Source organism: Branchiostoma belcheri, unplaced genomic scaffold (assembly GCF_001625305.1).
Source record: "Branchiostoma belcheri isolate BF01 breed outbred unplaced genomic scaffold, Haploidv18h27 scaffold89, whole genome shotgun sequence".
NCBI lineage: Eukaryota > Metazoa > Chordata > Leptocardii > Amphioxiformes > Branchiostomatidae > Branchiostoma > Branchiostoma belcheri.
In genome coordinates, this window is record NW_017804564.1 from 512,566 (window position 1) to 537,100 (window position 24,535).

At 41.5% G+C, this 24,535-nt stretch overlaps 1 protein-coding gene across 1 annotated transcript in view; it reads left to right on the forward strand.

Annotated features, from left to right (window-relative positions):
* The window catches only part of LOC109487515 (glycine receptor subunit alpha-3-like), a 47,317-nt gene extending 24,006 nt beyond the window's left edge, over positions 1-23,311 (forward strand). Inside the window, exons 2-8 of the mRNA XM_019791515.1 lie at positions 3,555-3,658; positions 13,451-13,518; positions 15,280-15,500; positions 21,158-21,240; positions 21,602-21,736; positions 22,148-22,361; positions 22,786-23,311. Coding sequence (XP_019647074.1) covers positions 3,555-3,658; positions 13,451-13,518; positions 15,280-15,500; positions 21,158-21,240; positions 21,602-21,736; positions 22,148-22,361; positions 22,786-23,248 — 1,288 coding nt within the window. The 3' untranslated portion in view covers positions 23,249-23,311. The remainder of the gene's footprint in view (positions 1-3,554; positions 3,659-13,450; positions 13,519-15,279; positions 15,501-21,157; positions 21,241-21,601; positions 21,737-22,147; positions 22,362-22,785) is intronic.
* The last annotated feature ends 1,224 nt before the right edge of the window (positions 23,312-24,535 follow it).

The following is a 24,535-nucleotide window of genomic DNA, read 5'->3' on the forward strand; positions in this document are numbered from 1 at the left end:
GGCACGGCGGCGCGGCAGCAGCTGGCTACATTACACCGATTGACTTGTTACACCTAACCCTTGAACATAATAACCATAGACATTGTTTAAAGCTATCTCTATAAAGCTATATTATAACACTCGCATGAAACCGCTACCAACTCTCAGGTACTCACTGTTCCGTATGGCCTTACACTACTAGTATCTGATTGATAGGATCTTACCTTGTAAAGGTAAATGATGATACTATGACTAAAGAAGCTTCGGTAACGGTGATTGCACGAAATAACAAATACTAGCATTGCAATCAAAACGCTTTCGACCTCATGAAACCGTTACAATTTGTCAGGGGCTCAGTCTTCCGTTTCCCACATTAATGACAGAGCCCCGCTGTTTTTAATACCGAAGCGCTTTCAAGCATATCTATCCAATATGAAGGGAGCCCGATCGCAGCGGCAGTTATTGGTATTTCATTTAGGGCCGGGATTACTGAAATGTGGACATCAACATTTGAGATCCTGATTCTGGACAAATGAACGACGTTTAAGTGACGGACGTTCTACGGGCAGTTAAGCGAGCTTTGGGAAGATTTTCCCACCATAAATGCAGCTGCCATTTAAGCTCAGGCCTGGGGTTAACGTTTATGGCAATATGCACGAAATGTACATTACTGTAAGCCTGATGTCTGTCACTGACATTCAAAGAAATCATTTTGGAAGCCCAGCATATTTCAGGGGTTCAGGAAAGCCACTTCCGATAAACCTTTTACCGCTTGTCTGTGTGGTACTTAAAAATGTAAATGGGTACATAAAAATGTACATGAAATCTTGTAATGGGTGCATCAACTTGAGGCTTACGTACAAAACGTTTTATGTTCAGAAAAACATTATTACGATCAACATGATACGCAGGTAAGTTTCTCTCTAACAAAATGAGGGAGAGTAGCTGATTGGCTGATGTCTGGCCTGAGCTAACGCATGGTGAAGACCGCAGTAGGTGGGATCGTTACTTGAAGTGCACATGCAGTGAGCCGGCATGAGAGGATGATAGTTTATGTTTACTGTTTATTTCAGGCTCGAAGGCCTATAGTATACAGACACATAACATGACCCTTTTACCTTAGACCTTAGGCACATGGGGCATCAAGCTTCCATCTTGGTCTAGCGGCTGCTGCCTCCTCAGCCTCTTTCCAGGTTATATTTGCTCTTTTCAGATCTTCTTCGCCAGGTGTTTTTTGAAAAAATACAACATGACATACACAAACACATCTAAAAACATCAAAGTATATTTTTACTCAGATGCTACATCATGACTGGCAGTAGAGATGCATATTAATCATCATCATATCAAAATGATGATATTATATGATATATGATATGATAATCATCATCATATCAATGTGATGATATGTATTAATCATCATGCATATTAATAACAAAGTCTGTGACAGGGGACGTACATATAAACTCTTACCAAAGGTAGCAGAATACAGTTACAAACTTCACGGCAGCGAACTTCACAGTGTCCTTGCAGCACCCACATCTGCATTGACACCCTTGATGTAATGTGTGAATTCTAGTCACGGACATCGCCACTAATAAACACTATCTCTACTGCCAGTCATGATTTAGCTTCCGAGTAAAGCAAAAAGTCCGGTGTAAGAGGTTGTTAACGTTACAGACCGTACAGGTTATTAGTGCTGAGTGTGCGAGTCCATTAGCGTCCATTCAGAGCAGAGTGGACTGCAGGTGTTAGTTACCAGACAAAGTCCGCATATAAATTGCCTATCAGCGTGACACACGAGTAAAGTATTTACAGTACCAGTTTGCTGCATAATGGTGTAGACACTGGCTGTCTCCATCGCTTAAATTTTTTTCAGGTGCACTCTTTTAATATAATCTCACAGGTGTTGGGTCGATGTTTTCTTGCTGTATCACCATTTTTTCTGACGAGTTTTTCAAATATTTGAGAATAGACTCTTCGGCATAGGCCAGAAGTGAGATTGTTGGCACGAGACCACAACGTCTAAGCGGTCTGTGTTGTGCACTCTTTTACTATAATCTCACAGGTGTTGGGGCGATGTTTTCTGGCAATATTGCCATTTTTCTAGCAAGTTTGTCCAATCTTTACCTAACCCCGAGAATAGGCTCTTCGCCATAGGCCAGAAGTGAGGTTGTTGGCACCAGACCACGGCGTCGAAGTGGCCTGTGTTACGCTACGGTGGGCTGCGGAAAGTGTGATCATGAAGATGGCGACTAGCCAAGAATGACACCGCTCAGAACCCATTTGCAGCGTGTGTGTGTATTGAGTGGCTCCAAGTCGGCGAAAAATTAGTTTTCTGTTGTACTTATAAGTTAGTTCGCAAAAGTTTACTATCGTGCAACTGAACTCTACGTAAGTGTATGCGTATGCGAAAAAAAAAACGAAAAAAATCATGGCGCGGCCACATTTATTGTTGGCCATCATACGATCCGGATGTCGTAGAACTTACAAGCAGGCTGTGCCATAACCAGCCGCTGACAAAGATCTAAGATAACTTTTTCAGATAACTGTAGACAGCTGAAGTTTGGACGAGCGTTCCTTTGTTTGAGATCGTAACTAAGACAGATGTGGTAGGGTCCTTGATAAGGACCCAATAACATTCGTCGCACGATTGTCGTTCGATCGCAAACTCGGGAATTCATTACAGACTGTGGATCTTAGCCAAGATAAGCCAAACTTTCACACTCCCAACAAAATTACAAGTCGTGTTCTCAGCTGTAGTGAGATCCCACCGGACCATGTACAGCTACCAACCTCGACGAAAAATATCAGCTTTCTGATTGCATTGCTCCGCGGGAAAATGAATGTTGTCCTCCCGGAGGAGTGCCTTGATTTGGGCGCAGGAGGCACTTGGAGTTCAAAGGCACGAAATATTGATCTGAACTTGGCTTTGCCTCCTCGCCAATCAGCGGCTCACGTGCCCTGGCATGCTGCTGTCGGACGGGCTGATAAATCGGGAGGCTTCCTAATTGGCTCAGCACCTGCCACAGACGTGAGGAGGAACCGTTTCGTCACCCAGCAGACCGGTTCCGGTTAGACCAGCAAATTCAAAGGCGAGCCATCTCCCAAGTACCCACGCGCTGATGCCCATATTGAAGTCACCACTGGAAGAATGCAAAGAGAAGAATTTAAAGACACAAAACAGGATAAAGATTAAAGAAATTGATCACAAGAAATGAAGTTTTACGTGTGTTGCTTCAAGGTGTGGATGACCAGAATCGACCTCTTTTGTTGGTATTCATGTTTTGCTGGATTTGAACGTGAGAAACTCGCCGCTTAAATAAGGCGCTTTAAAGTGACGATAATTTGAAGAAAAACTCTGTCAGTAATTGACACAGCTTTGAGTCTGTGTGAAGCAACTACTTCTTGAATCATTTTATCCTAATTGCATTTAATACAGCCACCAATGTGGCATGGTTTGATAAAATGTCCTCTGCCTTTTCGAAGAATTCCTGCCATGTTATATTAATGCTCAGAGTGATTCTAACTTTGAAGAATTCCTGTTATTTCTACATTTTTTCTATTACTTGCAGAACATCAGCAGCAAGCACGACCGATCCTGATGAGCACAACCACACTGCAGTCCTTCAGTCTCTCCTGGGAGTTTCCGAAGGCATCTTGAGGCCCAACTTCAACGGTAAGTTTGACATTGGCTCCCAGCCAACTAACCCACTTATATCTTCGCATTCAGGCAGAAGGTTCATTCATAATTCCATCGCTCAGTTCACTGCTCAGATGTAAAGATATTTTTCCTTCGACAATGAGTCGACTGAAATGGTTCATTCAATCTTCAAGTTCACCGGTCAAATGTAAGGATATCTTAATTTTCTCCTTCGGCAATGCGTCCACTGAGAAGGCTCATTCATATAACGTCTTCAAGTTCATTGCTCAAATATAAAGACTGTCTTTCCTACTTCTGTAACTACCCAGAGGCTTCTTGAATGAGTCGGCATGCGCATTGAGCACCGCTCTGTCACGTTCGCTCACGTAAATTCCCGGCAGCAGCAACTTTATGGTGTATAACGGCCCCCCAGAGACGCCGCCGTATCACTTTAGATATGATATAACGGCTCCCGCGATGCGCGTACGCCCTGTCACAGTTATAGTTATTGGCGGAGAAATCGTTTGGCCATGCGGCATGCTAGTTCTACTACTGATAAGAAACTTCTGATGCGATTCCCTCAACGGTCGTAAAAAGAGGACAGCAGCCCTGTAGTGTAGTGAGTTTTCACACTTTTCATGCCAACGAAGATAGTTAGTTTTCACACTTTTTATAGCAACAAAAATAGAGAGTTTTCATCCTTTTCATGCCAACGATGATAGTGAGTTTTCACACTTTTCATACCAACAAAAAAACTGAGTTTTTACACTTTTCATACCAATGAACCAGTGCATGATTTGCCCCTGGTGTGCATACGCTGTACAAAAACTAAAAAAAGGAGAAAGAGGGCACCCGTGCTGACTGGTGTCATTGATTTGCATGTCAATACATCGTAGATCAAGTGTAATAATTATACGACTACATGTTGTGTTATGCATTACTCTCATCGGTAAGCTACATAGTCGAATCTATAGACATTGATTCTGGTCCGAAAGTAGACTGAGTGATGTGATCAAATTAAATGTAATCCAAGGCAAAGAACGATCTAGTACTGGGAGATTTGCAACTTTGCACAAATATGATCACGGCAAAATGTATTACTGGCAATTAAGCAAATTAAGCACATTTAGCGAGTTGTCAACGTGCGCACTGTATCTCCCTTGTCATCCTCGTTACAGAAATTACCCCGTGATTTTATCATCAGCCAAAATGGCCCGCGACATAATTAACTTACAACATTTACAACATTTACCAGTAATTTAACACACAGGATTACCTGGTAATAGGCATGTAATCCACCACTCAACACTGAGATAATTACCAAAAGGAGATTAACAATCAGTCAAGTCAGGTTATGCGCATATAATACGATTAAGCAAGAATGAAACTTATAAGCGTACAAAAGAGTCAAGTGCCTACCAACGGCTTTCGGCCACTTTTTGGTTAAAGACTGGGGCCTTCTTAAATCTGAGACGGGGGCCGATACAGACTGCTTGGCACCTTTGACCCGCTGACGTCACACTTCCTCGTCACTCAGGCTATGGGTCATTTAAAAATAAAAAAAAGTGGGACATTACGTCCTCCAAAAGAGAAGTCAAACCCTTCAGACATAGTCTTAGACAATCAGATTTCATTTTGCACATTTTGAAGTTATTTTATACTCTGTTTCAGAGTTCTTTTATGTTCCTAACTTGCAAGTAGTCTTCGGGCAAGGATTTGCAATAAACTTTTTTAATCTTGAAATTGGTCCAAGACTGAGCTAAATTTTGTTGGTAAGCACTTTACTTTGTGTACAGTTATAGCGTATTAGATTCTACATAGAGCACAATCTATGAAGTTTGATGGCAAGCCACGCTACAAAACCGCAGGGGGTCAGTCATTATAGCTTCCCAGACATGTGAGGCAACAGGGGAGAACTTCATCACTCCATGAAGTCAATGGGCGTGAAATGAAGGGATTTAGAGCCCGGCACTTCCGGGCGGTCTGGGAGTCACTAACGCGCCGAAGGCAGGTGGTACAAGAACTCAGGCAGACCCGGTGGGCTTTGGAGACAGTCTGATGGATGAACTTTATTGCTCGACAGTTGTACAAGCATGGAGGTAGAAAATCACAAGAAGGGCGCAAAAGAGGGAGAAATCAAAATTTCTGCCTATTCACTATGTTGGGAGTTTTAGATGGCAGAAGGCAGGTGGTACAAGAACTCAGGCAGACCCGGTGGGCTTTGGAGACAGGCTGATGGATGTGGGCGGTCGGGCGGTTGGGTAATGATGGGGCACATGTGAATAAGTTGACAAATGTTGAAAAGACTTTGGTACTGCAGCAGAACTTGATTTTTTGGTGGCTGGTAGCTTTTCATGCCAGAAACAAGTGGTGTGAGTTTGGTTCTGGACCCGGCCGGTGGGTGGGCGTTTTTGGTAGTCTGATGGATGAAGTGTATTGCCGCGCAAACGGCGTATTGACGTGATGTTCTGAGGAATGTGGGCAATCAGACGGTTGGGTAATGGCGGGGCAAATGTGAATAAGTTGACAGATGTAGAAAATCGGACAATCAGACAAAATCGGTTGTATAACAGCTGGCATGTACCATTATAATTATTATTTAAAGTGATGTAAATTTACGTACTCCCTAGTGCGAAAGAAAATGTCATCAATGTTAACAACAAGCTTATATAAGACTTTACCGGCACCGGCGTATCCAAACCAACTATCGGGATCTATTTGCAACTCACTGAACCGAGACGGGAGCTGCTACGAACTACCAACTACCTTTGACCCGTTTCCTCACGCCACAGGTGCGGAAAGTGACGTATGTAGATTCAAGGTATCCTGAAGACCGTCGAAAATTCGGCTATGTTGGAAACAAATTTAACATTTACTTATTTGCAGCTTGTATTTGCCTGTAGCTCTTGAATCCAGGACCGCCCTTTTCCAGAACCATGCCCAAGCACAGTTCTGGATAATCCACGGTATCTTGAACCGCTTGCCTGTGGGAAAATCTACGTTTTTGGATACGCAGAGACTATCCAGAACCGTTCCTGATCCAAACCATAAACCATTTAGACATAGAACTAGATAGACACGGTTCTGGATACATTATAGTGAATTGGCGTTCTTTGGGAACAACGTCCCTTCCTTCTTTTTTTTTTTTTTCATTCCGTGCACGTTTCCCCACCAGTGCCGCTACATTATCACTGTTCTGACGGCGACGCGTGGCAGCCTGACCTTAATGCGTGTGACAAACCCTGACATATTGGACACGCTCCCATTCCTCCCTGTCATAACGGGCTCCAGATTACACCCAAATTCCGTCATCACGCCGTAACTGTTTCTCGCGATGGTGTTTTGTTTCACATGGCTGGCTGCAGCGTCGCGTTGATTGTTTTAGAAGGTTTGCTTTCGTGTTGATTGCTTTTTTGGAAATACCGGCTCCGGATTGCACTGGGATTTTTTTCATCAGGCAATAACTGTGTTTCGTGGTGGTGTGTTTTTCACACGAGCACCTTCAATTGGGCGCTGATTGTTTTTTTTTTCAATCTTCTGAGCTGAAAACTTTTTTTTTATTTCACTCTATCTTCCGAATACAAATTCTACCCACGTACACTAAGCTATTGTACTGCCCTTAGCGCGGTGAACATTCTCTACGGGCCGGCTTAGGGGTGTTTCAAAGGCCGTAGTCATGTCTGAACATAGGCCCTTCTTTTCTGGCAGTCTATCTTTCCAACCTGCCTTTCTGGTAAATCGAGTAAACTGCAAACAACCCCGACATTCTGAAATGGGTCTGGGCATGATCTAGCGCCGTAGAGATTCCGGGGAGCTTCCGATGGTATGGTTACCAGACTAGCCTGCCTACTGCCGGGTCGGGTACTGTGGAACTCGCTCTCAGCAAGTACAGCAGGGGCATTATCATTAGATAGCTTTAAGCAATGTTTAGAGTTAGATGTTCAAGGGTTAGGTGTGACACGTCGTTTGCTGTAATGTAGCCTGCTGCCGCCGCGCCGCGTGCCAGCGAAGATGGTGTGCAACGCCGAAGGGCGGTTATACCGGCTCTACCGATGCAGATACAGAGTAGGAAAGTATTTGGCATTTCGCAGTAAATTCTGCCTAACGGTTAGTCTGAGAATTCTCGTTTCAGCTAATCTAGATCCATTATTAACCAACAAATTGAAGCTATATCTCTTCTTGTCGTTGATGTACACATACAGTCACACAGACTGACACAAATCGAACGGCGAGAAAGCTAGGGTCCAATTAAAGCGTCTACCACGTCCTGAAATAGCTGCAAATGTGGCAGCCAACATATATCAAAAATGGAAACTTCAAAGGTGACATCTGATGGGAGTTCGTAATGCTGTAATTTAAAGTTGGTCTCGTGTGAAAATTTAATATCATACTTTCCAGTGATGCCAGATAGCGCTAGCATCGCTGATTTGATGAAACAAACGTTGAACAGAAAGGCCAAGTTTTTTCCGACTGTAAATTTGATGGAAAGGCCAAAGGGTGGTGATAAAAATGTCATTTTGGTTGTAACGATCACTGCATTGCGAAATGGCGTTCCTCGGTAATTTTCTCTTTTTTTTTCTGCCAATTTTCTTTTGAAATTGGTTATGGTCTGTTGGTAATATACGATGAAATATGGGTGTCGCAAATCTGTATTTTGGAAACCTGCAAACTGCAATTCATTCGACCAGCGCAGTGGAAAATTGCTACATGTAGGGTAGGCCACGCCTCCCGTAGCGCTTCACTAACCGGGTATCGGGTTACGGTAGGTCATAGGTTAAAGTTGCAACATTCTGACATTTGGTTTTACGATTTTCGCCTGAAAAATTGGTCATAAAACCAAAGTGCAACGCAGAGAAACGCGGGGGAGGGATAAAAACTAATCTACAAAATTTGTGACCAATTACGACGGAAATAATAAATTCACGCTTCAACTTTTGAAGTTAACAAACATAAACTATAAATTTATTTCCTATACCTACCGGGAGAACATAAATGGAAACAAATCTTCGTCTGGAGAGAAGCTCTTAAAAAGACTTATGTCCTCCGGTACCAGTGGGCATTAAGAACGACATGATTTGATTGCTTGTTTTGATTGTTTTCCCGGGTTGAGGATGTTTTAATAGTGATATCCATTTTTCTCCTGTGCGTAAAGGCTACTCTGAGTCTCTCAGACCAACGATTGAGGTTAAGTCTTACAGTCGGATGTGTCCACTGGGTCGTCGGCGGGTGTATTACTGCAGCTGGAGCCGTCCAAGCGGCGTTAATATGCGGCTTTCATGTAGATAAATCTGGGACACTTCTCTGATCTAATCTACAGCAGTGTTCCAGATAAAAGGACGCTATCGTTACTCTCCAAGCAGAGGTTGATGGGGGAGGATCGTTACCTTTGTTTGTATATATATATTTTTTTTATTGAAAATCCATGCCCGACGGCTAATTGCAAGAAAGGAAGAATGATTTGATATAAGAACAGGCAATTAATACACAGAGAACTACTGATAACTAAAAAAAATACTGGTAAAACTACGGGGTTTGACTTCTTTGTCCCGTTGTTTTCTGTTGGTGGGAGTAGCGACAAAAACAGGGCATATATGAATAGGTAAAGATCTTTCCCCATCAACCTCTGCTTAGAGGGTAGCTATCGTAGGGTAGGCTGAATCTTTAAGCAGATGTAAGAAGTTGGCTAATTTTCAGCGTTTTACAACTTTTCTTTTGTACGCAACATCTTGTACATCATTCTAGTAGTGCAGCAAACTGTACAGGCGTTGCAATGCTAGAAATACCTGCTAATTGTCCTTTTAATTTCGAAAAACAACCTTAACCGAGGAGCCTACACAGAGGAATGGTGTTACTTTGCACCGCAGATGTAACACTAAACCAGGTCAATTGGTATTTGGAGGAAGGGCTCTTCGTTTCTATGGATTTTTCTCTCCTTTTACAGTTATATTGGCGGGTCACAAAATCCCGTTAACAAGCTATTGAATTTCTGATTACAGGGAGAGAAATGAATCTAGAATGATTCCCAGTCATGTCTGACTGTAAAGATTTTCGTGTCATCTCAGAACAAAGACAAAAACGTCATCTAGGGCAATTCGTCTTCAACAATTTACACGTTACATAAGGACATCTGTCGTCTCCAGGGAGGTGATATTCTAGCGTTCCTACCCTTGCGTATCGTGCATTATAAATGCAAATGGATACGAACAAGTGTATATAAGAGTACGGCGGTTGGAAAATCCCTATCATACCATAATGATTACGAATGAATGAATGAATGATTGAATGAATGAATGAATGAATGAATGAATGAATGAATGAATGAATGAATAAATGAATGAATGAATGAATGAATGAATGAATGAATATTTATTGACGTGTGCAAGAATTTGGCCGGTGTTCCAGCGATTTCACTCCCCTAGAGATTTTGTCTTAGGGGATGTAAATACAGTGGGTGACGAAATGGCTGTCACAACGTAACATACAGTGCGAAACCCTACTAATGTAATGTGACGTAACACACGGGTTGTGACGGTAAATCATGCTTCTAGCAGTCTTCCCACTGGTCAAGCCACTAGATAGGGGCTCCGTAGAACCCTGGGACATTGAGAGTTTGTATTACACAAACTAGCCACCCCACCCACCCCCATTAAAATAACGAGACCATAGACCAATCTTTTTTTCAGCCATTGCTGAAAGTTTTTACCACACCACACCGAACAACCCACCAGTCACTAGCGTACCTGCCCTTTATTCTTTATTTTCAAGTCCCATTTTATCATGTGACGTGCTTTTATCTAGTTCGAAGCTAGCGGACGTATTTGTAAGTTTTATCTCGTGTTCAGTGCGATCTGACCGCCTGTATTGATTTTGTTTCTTAATGATCTATTAAAAGCCTGGGTGGGTTTATACCCAGCTGTATACAGGAGGTGGAGTTGTCATGTAGATTTGTCTTCAGCCTGGGTGGGAATAGGCTAATCGAACTGTTCGATACCATACATTCACAAGGGATGTTCTGTTACATACGTACAGACAGAAATAGCACAGAAAACTATACAAGTATTAAAACGTGCCACAACCAACTTTCTATCAACCGGGACGGGGGGGTGATATAGACTTTCAAAAACTTTGAACCTTTGCTCGTCACAAATAATGAAGGTATAGTAAACAATAAATTCCAACATAATGTTAATTGAACATCCTCAGCTAGCACTACCTCTTAAACAATTATTATTTGGATATATTTCTTTTCAATGAAATGTGAAATGCCTGACGCCTTGGATGTGTATAAGTAAACATGTGCGATTTCAACCATCCACAAAAACTGGAAGTTGTTATAAAGAAATCATACATAATGTAATGACAAGAACACGAAAATACAGAGCAATTTTACCACATTTCTATTGATCTAAGTTCGAGCGTCAGAAATATGAAATACGACGCCTTCTGGCAAAATGGTTCCCCGTTTTACTGCAAGTAAAAATCGATGTATGATCGGAAGTCGTTTATACAAAAACTACCGATCCTTCAGCCAGGATATGTGAGAGATCGATATAGTTTGACACGCCTGGACATTTGTGCTATCGGGTGGACATGAAAGTTCATTGACCTCGTGTACTGTTCAGTGGTCAGGGGTTCGAATCCTGAATGTTGTCCTGGACAGCTAATGGATTTTTTATAATGACCCAAATATGCTTTTGTTGGTGGATTGTGTTTGTTTATCTGAATGTAACAGTCTTTGTAATTATGAAAATATGATTAGCAAACCGCAAACCTGTAAAACAGGTCTTTATTCGGGTTCTTCTTTTAATGCCCACAATCATGATAATGATCATTCTGACATACTCATTAACACCTGAGTGTAGTGAGGAAAGTTCTATAAAGTGCGTTTCCCAAGGACACAAGGTTGGTGACATGGCAGGATTCGAACCCAGGACCTCTTGGAGCCAAATGCTCCTCCGTTACGCCACACAACCCCACCGTACACTTTACGTACGGCATATAGTGATATACCTACGCTCGGCATCTGTTCAACAAGACGTCCATTTGTTTCAGCACACGGTTCACGGATAGACACTAACAAACGGCCTGACTACAGCTGTGTGAAAAGCCGCCTCTTTATCAAAGAACGACGTTATGAACTGCCGCACTGCCGACTTACGATGCTGGTCGTATTTTAAACGAACATCTGTCTCTATATGATCCATGTATAGAAAGAACCACTGACAGTCAATCATGTACTGAATGCATCATAAACCAACGATGTAAAACCCAATTCATTACAAGATTGGGAGTCTTCCTTTTTTGAAATCTTGCCAAAGCTGCTGCACTGTTCAGTCGGTAGTGACGAATGTTTATCCTAGATTAACATTTGTCTGTATACGATTCATCCAAGTACAGGAACAAATAAAGTATTAAGAGATGCACTGAAATCCAGCTATTAATCGTAGAAAAACGTCGCAAACTTCCAATATTTCACGGAATTACGCGTCTTTCTTTTCGAGGTCTTAACAAATATTTCTAGATACCGATCTCTTTTTGACCTGAAATATGCAGATTAGAAGTAAGTTTCTAAAAGACCGGAACGACTAACAAAGTGGTAGATCGTATCACACAAAAGCCGGGCAAGTCCTACACGCCGTTAGAAAACGTTATCACTCCTTGTTATCGTTTAACAGTATCTCCCAGAGTATCGTCAGAGGGAACTAGGGCAGCGTAACGAGATATGGCAGCCAAATTGCCACAGGTCGTGTGCTTAGCATCAAATTCCAAGAATAGGCAAAGTACTTTCCAGGAAAAAAAGCTAGAGGGAGTAAGAATGTAGTGGAGCGTACCCAATAGATCCATGTGATACTTGCTCAATAACAAAACACGATATCATCTTATTATATTCTAACAAGTAACTATAGGACACTGTAACGAGCTATGGCATCCGGTCTTGGGATTAGTCTTTAACAAATTCCCCGGAAAAGCACAAGGACTTTCCACGAAACAAAGCTAGAGGGAGTAAGAATGAAGTAGAGCGTACCCGATAGATCCATGTGATACTTGCAAAATGAAATACGATACGATATTGCATCTTGATACATATATCTTAATATATCATAACCAGTAAGTAGGGCACTGTAACTAAATATGGCATCCGGAATGCCCCACGTATTGGGATTAGTCCCAAATCGGCCAATAACTTAAACAAATTCACGGAAAAGCAAAATTGCTTCCCAGGAAGCAAAGCTAAAGGGAGTAAGAATGAAGTGGAGCGTGCCCAATAGATCCATGTGATACTTGCTCAATAGCAAACAAGCTCTTCCAGGTTTAAAGGTGTGAACGCATAATACAGAGGTAGCCACTTTTAACTTCGACTTCAAACTTTGACTTTGGAAGGACGAAAGGTATTTAGAAGTTTTAGAAAACTTATGAATACTTTGTGTCCTTCCAAAGTCAAAGTAAGTTTTATTTATGAGACCGACTATAAAACCGTTAACGCTCCAAGGTAAACGTAAGACCGTGTAATGTTGTTACCAGAGACAAATCCACACAAATCGATTAAGTAGTACCGCTAATCACCAGCTTATCATAAAAATCACTTGGCCAGCCAACCGCTCAGTACCCATAAACTATTCATACCAACACTAATCTAATTATTACCAGAACCGCTACTGGCTGGGAAAACGTGACTTACACGTATGAAGTTTTTATTAATGCAGACGTGGTGGTATTTCACTTGGTTCCTGGATGGATTGATGTATATACATGGTATTTTATGTGTGTATTAATGTATGCATGAGCGCACGAGTCTTATTACCGGTTCTAATCTGTTCGTTACTGCAGGAAAACCCGTCAATGTCAACTGTAACGTCTTCGTCAGCGGATTCGACTCCGTGGAGGAAAAGAAAATGGTAAGTTAGTTAAAGTTAAACTTCTCCCCGAAACCATAAGCATGGTCGTGTATAGCGGCGCCGATCTCTGTTTCTTAGCCCTTGGGCCACACATTTGTGCAATCACTACAGCAGGGGGTCAGTTCACTGGTAGTGGTGTGCGTTTAACTTCCATACTCTCTCAAATGCTGATACTCAGAGTGTTAAGCAGAGAAACCAGTCTGTACCATTTGTTAAGTCTTTGGTATGACTCGACCGGGGATAGAACTCACGACCTACCGAATGCCAGGCGAGCACTCTAACGACTTAGCCATTGTACCAGTAAGTTTGTACATATGCATAACTTTTGTACATATGCATAACTTAAAGAAAAAAAAGAGTCTTCCTCTTGGCATCTCTCGTCTAAAATGTACTGCATTCTCTGACCTGGAAAACATTTATAGATCCACCCTTTAGCAAAGTGCTCTCAGGTGTGTATGAGAGTCATCAATAAAAGAAGTTGAATAGGTCAACTGGTGATGTTTTATTCCCAATCCATCTTATAAACTTATACATTATGGTGAGACATGTTTGCACAGGGATGTGCCCTTTCTGGAACTGCATTGTTCGTTACACACATTAAAGTAAGGAAATGAAGTAAGAAATCTCTTGGAATTAGAACACTTTGTTGGCAATGCTCACCTTAAATGAACTTTGTTCTGATGTATTTATAACAGATATCTAGGGTTTCAGAGAACTTTATTGTGTTATATCTAAAGTTTTAACTTTAGACAGCATTTCTAGCCTCTCAGCCTACAAAGTTTCTCTCTTAGACTTTTGTGCTCCTGGCATCTTCCACCAGAAGTGTACCGTATTCTGACTTCTTTTAAATTTATAGGGTTGTCCTTTCTACTTAAGTCTTTAAGGCATAAAATATACCAATGAAAACTGATGATAGGTGTGCCATTCCCCAGGTAGTACCTACCGATCATAAAAAGGTATTTACATACAAATTTGCCCTTTCGACTGCAATGTTTATTGCTTTTATCAACTTTTTATTTGCGTTGTGTTAAGCAAAGATTGTCACTTATATGTCTCTGATTGATGTACTGTGGCAGGTCGTGTTAATGACAGAAAGTTACGAGACCACTCAAGGGAGAGCAACAGTGATTAACTCTATTAAAAATGAAAATATGGACGCAAAAACTATGATATAGAATTTTCTCTGGGTCGTAGGTCTAACGTTTAATTTTCGTCAAGGTGAAAAGTTGCTCATTGGTGCGGTAACAAATTTACGCCATAAGAATTCAAGATAAAACTAATGCACCAGGCGGGCTTAAAAAAATGAACAAGAATTCGGAGCTTCCAAACCTTTGTGTAGTACTATATGAATTTATTGGCACAAACAAAGAGATGGTCTGATGTAATTTCAAGGGTCTTAAGTAGGACATAAACCATAAACATTGTTCTGTCAGACCGTAAGTGGGTGGAGCCATCACTCCCTTCCACCCTGTCAGCCTTTTAACTTGACCTTAATGTTAATCAGCGGTAACCAAATCTTTCCATTCCTTCTTGTCACTTTACTGTATTCAAATATCAGCCTCTACCAGGCTTCAATGGCAACTGGAAAGAGTAGAAGCCAACACTGAGACAGATATCATGCCAGGGAAGTTACTCCACCAATATACAAAGGCTACTCTTTCCAGTCGCCTCTGAAGCCGGGTAGAGGCCAGTACATACGTACACAAGAAAACATATTACCAAAAACAATTATACTTCAGTACTTGCTTTCTATATCCGCAGGACTACACGGTACTGATCTATTTCCGGCAAAGGTGGAACGACCCTCGGCTGAGCTACTCGGACCTGAACAGAACCATCAACCTGGACTCCAACATCAAGGTCAAGATGTGGGTCCCCGACCTGTTCTTCGTGAACGAGAAGGACGGACGATTCCACACCATCACGACAGACAACAGATACATCAGGATCTATCCTAACGGCAACGTACTGTATAGCACCAGGTGGGGTTTGTTTTATCCAGAACCGTGTTGTATCCAGAACCATGCTCAGGCATGGTTTATAGGATAGTACAGGCAAGGATATTTTATAGAGTTCTTGATCTTGATTCGAGTATCTGTACTTTAATTATACAGAACTATGCCCAGGTACGACTATGGATACACGCATATCCAGAGCCGTGCTTTATCCAGAGCCTTGTTTTAACCAGAACCATGTTCATTCTCGGTTCTGGATATTCCACGCGTATCCAGAGACGTGCCTTATCCAGAAACATGTTCAGGCTCGGTTCTGGATAGTCCACGGGTATCCAGGCCAGTTGTTTAATCTCCAATAGTTTGAAGAACTCATACCTCCATGAAATATTTCGTTCTCCTTTTGTCCGCCAACAGTCCCAAAGCAATTCACTCTTAGTTGTAGATGTAGACATTCATAATATATGTCTGTGTGGCCAATAGCCAGATGTTGATGAATGAACTTTTACCCATGTATACCATGTGTGACCGCCGATTTTTATGTTCCCGGCTAGACCTTACATCTCTCCCAAAGGATAACACTTGCGTCAAACAACATCCGACCTTTCAAACGGATCCATAGCGTACTAAATAACCACCACTGGCCTACTGTACGTACGAGCATATTTATTACATGTGGAAAGCCACCCGACATTCATAAATGTAGGAAAATATGGATGGATGTAAAAGGGCAGCCCCGTCGTTAGCAGTTGACTGTAGTGGAGACTTAATACGGGAAAGTGCCACATACATCACCCAGATACAACTGTCTCACCGGTAAAGGTCGATATTACTGCAGCACAAAGGGCTGTATGTTGATGGATGTGCTGTGTGCGTTCGCTCTTTCCCTGGCTGCAAGGCTGAATTCAACTGAATGGGATAAATCTCCACATTGTCAATATCACTCAACAGAATATCTATATCCAGTTCAGAATGCAGACTTGTGCCTCCTAGCTTTTAATTTCAGTACTGCAGGGGTGTTTTTGTTGAAAATCTTTGAAAAGAGGATAACTGAAGAAAGGAATGATGATCTCAAATGGTAAGGGTTTACCATTTGTCTTCTAATAGTGTTCAAACAAATGTCTCCGAGCAGTTTATTTCAGAACTGCTGGGGCGTTTTTTTCAGTCTAACTGGTAGGCATTTTTTCGGGATTTTTTGCTCTCCTGTTGGAGGCACAGCCTTTGAATGAAACCGCATTCAAATTGTTCTGTCGATAACCCAGTGGACGGATTAAGTGAGCAAGACAACAAAAGTAGCTGAAATATCGCACTACAGGGGGTTAACCAGGGGCGTTTGTCATTACGGAGGCAGAAGTCTGCTCAATACATCACTGTCTGTGCGGGCATCGCCCCAGCATCAGTAAACATTATCTGTTATAGCATAACGGCCAGCTATGATCGGTGATTAGTCTGGAGAAGAGCTTCAAAGTGTGGGAGGGGGGCGGAGGGACTCTTTTAGTTACCCGTAAAAACCTAGTATGTCGTGCGATAGACGTACGGTCGTCAAAAGATCACAATTTTTTTAAATAAATATTCCAACATTTCATGACTAGGCATGGTGACGGCACACTCAAGTTATATCAACTTATTTTATGCCGCCACCAACGCAGAGGACGAATACAGGACAAGATAATACTCATTTTCACTCGAGTTAAGTGAGTAAAGTCGTGTAAAGTGCCTTTCTTAAGGGCACAAGATGGTGGCATGTCAGGACTCGAACCCGAGATCTTTTGGTTCCGAGTCGAGCACGCTGCTGCTACCCCACACGACCCCACAATGTGTCGGATAAAATTGTATTGTTTTCGAAAAGGTTGTCTTTAAGTTAGATTCTTGTCGGTAGACATCAAAATCGTACGAAGACCGAGGGTGGATGTGACCTCGCCTTAACGCTAGGAGACGGACTGTCTATGAGTTTGATAGGTCCATCATTTACCGGTACTAATGTTAGTAATTTGAGGCTTTACTTCTTTGCCAAATGCATCTCCGTCTCTGCCACCGTTACCATTGGTATATCAGAAGACATTATCTGTTGTTACATGTACCCAGAGGTCAGATCTGATCGATTGGCATTCTAGCGGACTTTAAAGTTCACGTGGATTGAGAGCAAGTCGTGTATTATCATTGCAAATATAAAAGAAATATGAGTATAACTTACAAAATCAGTGACCATCCAGCAAGAAATTATATTAAAATTGATGTAATCTTGTACTTGTTAAATTACATCCACAATAACATAGCACTTGTTCTCTAAGACACTAATTATGCAATAAGAGCGGTTTCACATGACTTCATTGCTGTGTCCGCCGCCATGTTGGCGTCCATATTTGCATTTCAGTGGATCATAGTTGAAAACGCTTTCAGTCATTTAAAGACTTTATGGCCCTCTGCAACTCAAGGAAGAGAATACCAGAAGAAAATGTGAAGAGGAACTGCCAATACAACACAGCGTTGTTGTATACTCCTGGGCTATGTACCTTTGACATGCAAATCAAGGACACCAACATGGCCGCCAGCACCTGATTGATGGCCGCTTCATTGATACGTGAGCAAAGCTGTCCGAAAATTCTCTACTAAATAATCAATCATAACCACCGCCACTATCATCACCTCGTGGGTGTCCTTGAAACTGGGGTGAGCGTTCCATGAGTGACTGACCTCGCCCGTGACCTTTAACCCTGCGTGACCCGCCGCTAGTTCTGACTGATGTTGCCGCCGCGCGGGTTACCGAGCGGATCCCGTAGCTCATGTCGGACCCGGTTACTACAGACGGGGCTGCTGCATGGATCCATTGTCCCTGGCGTGACCCCGTGTCAGTTATTGCAAAGTCCATAACCTCATGAGTTTATAACGTACGCGTCTTGGGAATTATGTATGGAGCTGTGCAGTGTATGGACCTGACAGTTCATATGCAATATGATGTATTTTTATTAGGTCCTTCTGAAAATTCCATAACATAACCATTTCCCCAATGGCATGTTCCAATAAATATTGACAATTTTCCCAATAACTGTTGAAATGGACATTTCAAACAAAATCGGTAAATTCCTTTGGATTTTACTTCGATCTATTTATCAATTAATGGAATATTTGTTACTGTAAATTGTAAGATTGCATTGTGTTTTGTACAATGTATATAATTGGCAATCATATGGTACCCCATTTAAAGTAATACAAAACGGGAATATGATCAACCAAAATCACTTTTCCAAACTTTGGGGTTAAATTAACTTTTAAAAAAACCCCGGTCGCAACTTAAAAATGATATCTTGATAGATTGTACAACTGAAATATCATTTTTACAAGTGGCATTTCAGCTTAAGAGTACGTCTACTTGTGAAATTATTGGGATTTTACAAGTACAAACTCATTAACCCTAACATGATGAAATATTTTCGCAACTTCAAAAGTTATTCCAATTAACCTTTGAGGGTAATAAGGGTGGAAGCTAAGGTGAAGTCTGAAAAGAACGGTTCCCGTTCCGTGACTAAAGGAGGGTGGGCTATATGGATTGCTCTGTCAGCCGTATAGATTCTACGTAATGCGTAGCGGAGCAACTCTAATATCATGATAGGTTCAGTTTGCGTCAAATTCAACTCCTGAATTCAACATAAAGCGTAGGCATCTTCCTATTGCACCACTGTAAAAGCTCTCCAAATTACTTTTTGATAAAGCAAGAAATCAGAGATTTTAGACTTTAGGGAAGCTATTTGGATCTTGAAGTTCACCCCATTTCCTGTGTCTAACCTTTTGTCATTCTGCCTGTCAATCTTCCCCCCACCTACCGAGGTCAACTTGCTTTGTCTAGACAAATAGACACGTTTACACAAACCCACAGCTCAGCCACCCAAAACAATACTCCCGAACCAGGAAGAAATGATGTATGAACGAATAGCTAATCCAAACAATAAATTAGGACATAGTTAATAATTTTATTAGAATATATTCTCATTACGACCTGCTACTTCGTGATAAAACTTTCCCAAGGGGCAAACAAATACAGTTTATATATTTACCCTGTCTTCCTTGTTTTTACAACATTCGTTACGCTTTATAAATTGTGTTGACGTTAAATTAGTACCGCTTCGTTACATTTACAACTTATAATTGGTAATTACGTTTGTTATTTTATCCTTTATTAGATCCGTTGCTACCAGTAATTGGCATTAATCCAGTCAATGGTGGAATAAATGTAATTATAAGAGTTAATAAGAGTGGTGATGTAGCCAGTCTGTCGGATCTAATGATGCCACAATGGTGCTTATCACTTTAGGAATCTGGAAATAAAAATGCGTTGATGCGATGTAAGTAGTTCATAAGGGTAAACATCATAAAGGTAATAATATCTTAGTGATGATTATGATCTAATTTGCCATGTAACAAAAAGGTTACAGTGTTAAGATAAAAGCTAAGGTTATTCACCTCGTTGCATTACATTTCTCTGTCTTAATATTATCATAGACTCATTAACCGCAGATAACCTGGTTTAGCAAGTAATTTGTGTTTTTTCCAGTTGCCATTGGTCATGTTTGGCATTAAACATTTCCTATTCAGGCTAAACTTAACCTGTCACCTGTTTAGGTTGAGTTTGGCCCTGCTGTTTGAATAGCTAGGTTGACGTTTTAATAGATGCAAAATTAACATGGAAAAATCACATCGATCTTATTAGTAAAAAAATATCCAAGAACATTGGTATTATACGGAAAGTAGGAAATCTTTTATCTCCTAAAACATTTATCACTCTCTATTATAGTCTTATCTATCCTTACTTAAGTTATTGTAATATTATATGGGCAAGTACATACACTACATCACTTAAACCGCTTTTTTTGCTTCAGAAACGATACATCAGGATAGCGTCAAAAGTTTCATTCACTTTCCCTACTGCACCATTGTTTAAAAAGCTCAAAATACTGTCCATAAATGACATAAATAAACTACAAACAAGTCTTTTAATGTACAAGATAATGAATAAATGTCCTTGCCTTCCTGAAACCTTCCACGACACCTACACCTTCTTATTAAACTCAGACATCCACAACCAGTTTACACGTCAATGCAATTATCTAAGGCCATCCAATGCGAAATCGAATCTTCGTCAATTTACAATCACGTACAGAGGCCCAACAATTTGGAACAACCTAAGTAGAACTTTACAAATTAGTCCCTCCGTCACCATTTTCAAAAATCATACTAAAGCAACTTTCATAAATAACCCCACACATTCTTAATTTTTGTTTAAGTTTCCTTGTTTACTACTTTTCATTACTACTTTTCATTATTGTAGATAGTATTGTATCGTATTGTATTTTATTGTTTTGTTTCATTTACCCGTTACCTAGTAAGTTATTTCTTATTTATCCGATTAATTTGAATTGTTAATTAAGTTATGAAGGGAGGCCTCCTCATAAGCATTTTATGCTTCCGGCCTCCCTGCACTGTCACATTTCATTTATATTTTCTTGTGTCTGTATTTTGTTTTAAAGTGCGAATAAAAACTGAACTGAACTGAACGTTGACCTAGCCTGTTCTATGATTCAACCGAAGCTTGCTACAGGTTTACCTTGATTCCATTTTCCCTAAGTTAACCTTTATCCTGTCCTGTTCTAAATTTTCAGATTGAATTTGACCTACCCTGTTCTATGTTTCAGGTTGACCCTGACCCTGTCCTGCTACATGCATCTCGGAAACTTCCCAACCGACAAACAACTTTGCAGAATCCACATAGAGAGCTGTAAGTAGATAAGACATATTTAACAAGAAGTCGTAGCTTTCGCACCTCCGATTTGTGAATTTCTTGTGTTTTATTCATTTAATTAATAGTGTTGTTCACATACAACCCTCTACCGTAAAAGTCACTTCGTCCTAGCCTACAGAGAGACCATTTTGACCCCCCAATTCGACATTTCTGTCAGTCTCCGGGTTACACAATTTCCTCCTCTCTTCCTATGACTCAGGGCACAAACCAGGCAAACTAGCAGAAAACAAAACCGCCGTAAATGGAGGTAAAAAGTTTACTTTAGCAGTTCGTGGTGGTACCTGCGCTAGATGTCTAGTGACAGTAACCTGTTAAAAGTTCTCATGTTACTTCTCAGACAGTTACACGACAGACGACATGACGTTAGAGTGGCAGAACGACAAGGCGCTGGAGATATCGGAGGAGGTGAAGCTGCCTGATTACGAGCTGCGCGTCAACGGGCTGATGGGCTGCACGGCGGGGTATACTACAGGTTCGGGATCACTTATACTTACCTTATCTGCTACTTGTACCTTCACAGAAGGAAACATACTGCGTTTGCTATATATATATATGCGCTATGTTTCGTCCTCTTCTTCTTCACCAACCAAAAAGGTCAATGTCCTGGACCAGACGGCAGTCAACATGGTAACTGGTGCTGTAGCAGGCACCTATTACATTATGTAACAAGTGGTAGGACAGCGTTGAACTTCAACTTGGAGGGGCTGGTCACCATATTTATAAAATTGGTCACCATATGGATACATGTATATGATATGAAAGTGTTTAAGTAAGAATAAACAAGTAATAAATTGTTATGTTAGACCATGTGATGGTAAGTTCATTTGCTTTGCAAATATTACCCTTCTAGTTGATTCCTGTATTCCTCCCCCTGTCTCCCCAGGTGCGTTCCCCTGTATTAAGGGCGAGTTTATCCTGGAGAGGCGGATCGGCTACTTCCTGATCCAGATTTACCTTCCCAGCATCCTTATCGTCATCATCTCCTGGATCTCCTTCTGGATCCACAGCACGTCTGCGCCTGCGCGAGTCGCCCTGGCCATCACCACGGTCCTCACTCTCACCACGCACAGCAACTCTGCGCGTGCGCACATGCCAAGGTAAAAACCTTCCAGAAGATGTGACGATCTGGCTTAGACTCCACATTTAATTTTACGTGTGATTTTGCATGATTGCACGTAGGTTTCTAGCTAAGAGGTAAATCTTCTAGAAATACGTACTAGATATTGCAAAACCAAGCGTGAAACAGTAAGACTGACTGCGGCCGTATCCCTACATCTGCAGGGAGATTAGGGACACACGATGGGAGTTTAATAGGCTTTAGAAAAGGCACTAAAACTCTCCTTACTGAACAGTGAAATCAGTGACGTGATTAGAACTATAGCTTCAGTTAGGGACGTCCTCTCGGAAGGGACGTTGGTTAATACCACCACATCACACGTCACTCAGTAAAACTTGTAACTTCCAAAGCGTCACGAACAAGGGTACCTCAATCAATACTCTATTATATCTTTCCTGCCGTAGGGTATCTTACATCACGAACATGGACATCTGGATGGCGGCTTGCCAGGCGTTCGTGTTCGCGGCGTTGCTTGAGTACGCCGTGGTCAACCACGCCACCAGGCGAGAGATGCGCGCAGCGCGCAAGGCCCTCAAGGCCCAGCAGAACCAGCCCGCCACCCCAAGCAAACTCACAGACACCAACCCACCCAACAACAGCACACCCGCGCCACAGTACGAGATGCAGCTCCAGAACTCCAGCCCTTTGCACAAAGATAAGCTAGATCCACCCTCCTGTCTGTCTACCGTTATCAACATCCAGCCGCCGTGCCCAGCCGAGCCTGTACAGCCGCTAACTCCTACTCCGCGTCCACCGTTCAACCCGGCAGAGGAGAGCAACAACAAAATCGACGACTTCTGTAAAGTTTTCTTTCCCGTCGCCTTCCTCATATTCAACCTCGTCTACTGGCTGTATCTCAACCGATGACTTGCTGGAAATAAGACTTGGACTATATCAGCAAGCGTACCTGTACTTTAGCCTCTACAAGACTTCGGGAGCAGAGTAGACATTGGCCACATAGAGAGATAACATCCCAGGGGAGGGCAAACTGCACTCTTGAAGAGGAGACCAACTCCCGTGGCTTGTTATCTGTCTATTTGGCCAATTTCTACTCTTTTCAGTCGCTCCTGAAGCCTGGTAGAGGCTACCTGTACTTATGAAACCATGCCTGTCGAAAAGTCTTAAAGAAATCTTGACATAATCTTGATTCTTCCCTATTCTTTGACCACAGATGGCACCTGTACAGCGAGATTCTTAGACACATATACAGTAAAACACATTACTGCATTTCAAACGTCCATGACGTATACTATATAGATTTCGCAAGCCAGAATTTCGGACAATACAATATAACTATACGGCGGAAGAACCTGTGAACTGATTATCATATATTAGCATTAAGCATATTAGCATCTGCAAACAGATGTTGAGGGGCATGTTGAACGTGTTTCTTATTTCCACACACCGCCATACAACTACCTAACACCATATAAACACAGTAATACACGGAAATGAAATGAGAAAGAGATCGGAAACATGTGTTTAAAGATTTTAATGATGTCTTAAATGGTAAGTCCATGGGGCTAACCGATAGGTACTGTAGTTTATATACCTCTAATGTGCCTCAAGTGTATGTAAGATTTGTGAAAGGTATATAGAATTATAATCGCAGTAACCAACACGAAGCCATGTGAATGTTAGGAGCGTTTACTATAATTTTATTTTGTTATTATCATTCTAAGACATCATGAAAAAGGTATGAACCAGTTCACGATTTGAACTGCGCATGTGTAAGGTCACGTCACCCAAAAGGAACGACACTGCGCACGCGCAGTTTAAAAGACCTTATTCTTTAGTCCCAACTATGCCGATTGTGTAATTTTTTGTATAAAATTAATAAAAAATCAATTTCAATATATGTTCTATCGATGTATGAGTAGTCATGTGTCGTATTTGTGTACTCTCTTTCGTCATTCTTGATTCGTAACTTTAAAGACATTAAATTTATATGATGGTCAAGTACAGATGCTCTTAAATAGTGACCAAACGTCAGACCTTTCCGGCTGATAGACGAGAAATAATGTTATGATTAATCTAATTCTGGGGTCATCTGCAGTTAATCAAGAAAAAAAGCAAATTCCAGTGATTTGTGAACAGGTGTTAGGACTCGCCACTGCAAGATGGCGACTGTTGGGAAGAGCAGAACTCCACGGT